Here is a 4,085-nt window from a genome sequence, read left to right as displayed (position 1 = left end):
CTGACTTTAGTCTTGTGTTTTTACAGATTACATGCCTATGTCCTAGCATTACTACTGTCTTAACCTTTCTACCTCTGTACATTCCAGTAAAGAGGCTCCCTTCATATTTATTTCCTCTATGTCCTTTCTGTAATTCAGTACTAATCTACAGTACATCATGATAGGCATCCTAGAGGAAGCAGCAGCCCCACAACACACCCCCATTAAAAGAACGGGGCTCATATTGACACTGGCAGTGCACTTCATAATAATGCTGATTTACAACCTAGCAGGTATATCTGAGGGGGACTATATAATTAATTTCACCTCACTGAGGATTAAAGACAGTATTATCATTGCAGAGTTAAAAGTTTTGAGTAGCTTTGGTAAAAGGTTAAAATCACGAGTGGCAAACTAATTTGCTGATGTGTTTTATAGCATTTAATCTCTGAATAGTGAAAAACCTCTGAATGCTCTGGCTCCAAGTACCTAGTATTTAATAGGTAGTTCAGTACTTCCTTCTGTATGAGGCCTAATATATTTATTTTCTTAACTGTGTATAAACTTCAACTCTTCTTTTCATAGAAGTGTTTACTATTGCAATTAAATCCTTGCATAATAGACTTAAAAGGTCTTCTGCTAGGGCATGCATAGAGTATCTTCAGTCACATCAGACCAGCTGTTTTCTCAAATACCTTGAAAGGTTTGACAATTTTTTTGTTGTTGTTGTTTTTAAGACAGCATTGCCCCAGTGCATCTCTCATGGTTTCTGGTCACTAGAGCTGGCCTCTTCTCTTGACTGCCCACCCTTTCCCTTCGGTATTCATGTAGCTGTTAAAAAGTTTTTTTTTTTTTAATGTTGCACACATTAGCATGGTGTATAGTTCCAACAGCCAATTTGCTCCCTTATTATTTGGCACAGCTTTTGATGTTTGCTCTGTAACTCTCCAGTGCAGCTACTGAGAGAAAAGGGAGTCTGCAATCTGAGTAACCCCAACAGCTGTAGTTGAAGGCAGTTGGCAGGTTCTTGAGTCACTCGGTATCTGAATTGCCCCTTCCTTCCTCAAGGCTGCCTGAAAAGTGGTGGCTCCAGTTCATCTGCTCTTGGGAGTCAAATATGTCCCTGCTCCTGTTTTCTATACTGCCAAATGCTGTATCACTGCTTTGTCCCACCATGTTGCCTGGCCCTTCCTGATTGTGTTAACCCTGTCCTTGAAAACACTCCAGCCCTGAAGGCCCTAGGTACACACACGTGTGCACATCCCTGAGCAGCGCTGCTTTACAGTCTTCGTATGGGGAAGCAAGCCCCAGTATTTAGGCAAGCATAAAAAGAAGTTTGAGCATACTACAAACATTCAATGCTGATCACACATGGGGGAGCTCCAGCACTGAGTTACCTCCTGAAAACCTGTTCTAACTGGTGAAAGAACAAATTCTCCTTACCTTTTGAGAAAGGGAGCTAGTAATTCCCAGTTCAATTAAGGAGATGATGGCAGGACACCATCTTCTGCCAAGCATCAGAAGCTCTTATAGAGCCCCCCTATTCTAGACAACAGTACAAAACCCCAGGTAATTTCATTTTACAGCAGGGAAACAGACTTTGCTGATCTTTTTATTGCACAGAGGGCTTTATCAGCCTATTGGATTTTATGCCCTTCTCTGGGAGGAAGTAAACAGAGACTAGCATCCAAATAAAAAACACAAGGTCAACAGAGTCATAGCATGAAATTGCAAAACACTACATGAATACAGACAGGCCTCAAGCACAAGAATGTTTATGTGACTACACTGGCTCTTCTGAAGGCCCAGTCTTTTCTGCTCTTTCTTCCGCAGAGCTGACACCTATGCGCAGGGTTGCAGGCTAAGCAGAAAAGCCCAAACCCCACAACCAGGTTGTGTTCTGGTTATTCAACAGACACTCCAGGGCAAGTGATGGGACACACTCCCACTGAAAACACACACTGGCAAAACTAGGAAACCACAGCTCTTCATACAGATCATAATGACTTGCACGCACTCTGGATTCAGATTTAGTCATTAGGCTCCTAATACGCTACACAATCTTTCTGTACAGCTGGGTTTTTTTCTACTATATAGAGTTTTATTTGTAATACAAGGCAGGTGGACATAGAGTCAATGTCTCAGGGATCATGGCCCTCATAGAATTTGGACAGAAAGTCTTTAGGTCGTGGGGTTTCCGTCTCATGGAAATACCTCATGACGTGAGTCCTCTGCTTCCACACCTGAATGGTTTCTTGAAGCTCCATTTTTCCCTGCACACAGACAAAAGAATTTTAGACTAGTTGTCAGTCAGAGCCCGATTCTAACTATATACAGCACCATGAAAGTTATCTGAATGCACTTAGAAACACCCTTAAGATAGCTGCATCAACAATTCTGTACTCCTAAAGACTGCCTGCATCGCCTATACTGTGACACAAATATAGATACTGTTCCTGTCTTGTGATTTTAATGCTTCGTGTCCTATATTAACAAGTTGGTTGTCTCTACAACACAGCTTCCCAGCCCTGCGGAACAGGCAAGGGACCCTGCCCCCTTCTTAGAACTTGGCTTGTTTCTCTCATGACTAGCATAAAATTCTACATAATATCCCTAACTCTCATGCATCTCTATTTACTTTTTTTTTTTTAAAATAGCAGCAAGTTACCAGTAAAACTAAGTAAAATTGCTGCTAAGTGCTTTGCACCAGTATCACTACCACAGAGATATTAAATGTGACTGCTTCATGACTCCAGTCTAGGAATTATTGTACTGGTTTTGGACAATGGCAGCACAGGGCAGAATGAGACAGCCTGGAACTGCCACCTACTGGATCACCTAGGCTTCTGTTTCCAGATTTTTTTCATCATGTAAAGACAGACAAACTGTCTTGAAATGCAACAAATACAACAGGTGAGCACGGCAGTCCTTGGTTGGAAGCTTTCTAATGCATTAGAACTAAAGAGGTCAGTTACTGTTGCTCAGACCCATTCTGAAACCTTGCCTTACTGTTGGTAAGTTGATTACCGCTTTGAGCCAGACGTGTTACAGACTTGGGGTGTTTTGCCACCCGAAGCCAGCCTCCCACCAAGTACCATGTTTCAGAATCAGTGAAGAAAATCACATCCCAACCTAAGGAAGTACTGTAAAGAGTAGAAAGGTAATTTTTAATAGTAAACTAGCTAGCAGCATCTTTTTCCTCTTTGATTGCCATTGTTTTCTAAAACAACACCAAAACACAAATAGTATTTAAACTACCATTTTGCTTGCCATACATGCTCTTTTAAACATCTGCAAACTGGCAGAGCCAGTACACCGAGTGACAGAAATCTGTATTCCAGCAACTCTTGACTTCGGTGAGTTAAGACCCTCTTCCTCTGCATGCTAAAGCAGTTTGATTCCTTATCAACAGGTTTGTTGACAAGAGATAAACCAATCTGGATTGCAAGAGACAACTCCTCTGTAGTGCAAACGGACATAAAAACTGTCCCTCTCCTCCATCACACTCACCACCAACTATCCACTCTCACATTCTCTGCAGCTTCAATAAAACGGGAATAACTTGTTTGTACCTTAATAACCAGCATGTCTATCACCCGTGGATCTGTAACATGGGCATTCTTCATGAACATCTCCCGCACCTTGTTACGCCCCTGTTTCACCGTGATGTCCAGCTGGTATAGGTGTACTAGGGAAAACAGAACACCCACAGGGGTCAGCTATGTTGCTTTTCATTTTTTCCACTGACAACGTGCAACCCAAGCCTACAAAACACTACACGATCATTTGTTCTTGCCGTATCTGCCCGCTTCACTAATAAAATTAATTTAAAGCGAATAAACAACGCAACCACAGTAAGAGTCCCAGTGCAACTGTAAGTAGGCAGGCAAAGCCAAGCGGCAAGTAAGGCATGAAGAGACCAGCGTTGCCCCTCCCGGGGGAAGCCATGGCAAACCCGGCCGCGCCGGGCCGGCGGGGCTGTGTTGCGCCGGGGAGCGACGGAGAGCCCGCAGCCCCCGCACGACCGCGTTCACCGCACGCAGCGGGGAACGCGCCGCGACGGGGTGAGGCAGGACTCCGCACGCCAGGGGTAACCGCCACCCCCG

General features: G+C 43.7%; 1 protein-coding gene across 1 annotated transcript in view; it reads right to left on the bottom strand.

Moving 5' to 3' along the window:
- Positions 1-2,120: 2,120 nt before the first annotated feature.
- Positions 2,121-4,085, bottom strand: part of NDUFA6 (NADH dehydrogenase (ubiquinone) 1 alpha subcomplex, 6, 14kDa) — a 4,385-nt gene continuing 2,420 nt past the window's right edge. Inside the window, exons 2-3 of the mRNA XM_009895268.1 lie at positions 3,552-3,667; positions 2,121-2,252 (exon numbers count right to left, since the gene is read on the bottom strand). Of these exons, the coding sequence (XP_009893570.1) occupies positions 2,121-2,252; positions 3,552-3,667 (248 nt within the window). The remainder of the gene's footprint in view (positions 2,253-3,551; positions 3,668-4,085) is intronic.

This window comes from Charadrius vociferus, unplaced genomic scaffold, assembly GCF_000708025.1.
Source record: "Charadrius vociferus isolate BGI_N301 unplaced genomic scaffold, ASM70802v2 scaffold251, whole genome shotgun sequence".
Lineage (NCBI taxonomy): Eukaryota > Metazoa > Chordata > Aves > Charadriiformes > Charadriidae > Charadrius > Charadrius vociferus.
The sequence above is the reverse complement of the archived record's forward strand: the minus strand, read 5'-3'. Positions and strand labels throughout refer to the sequence as shown.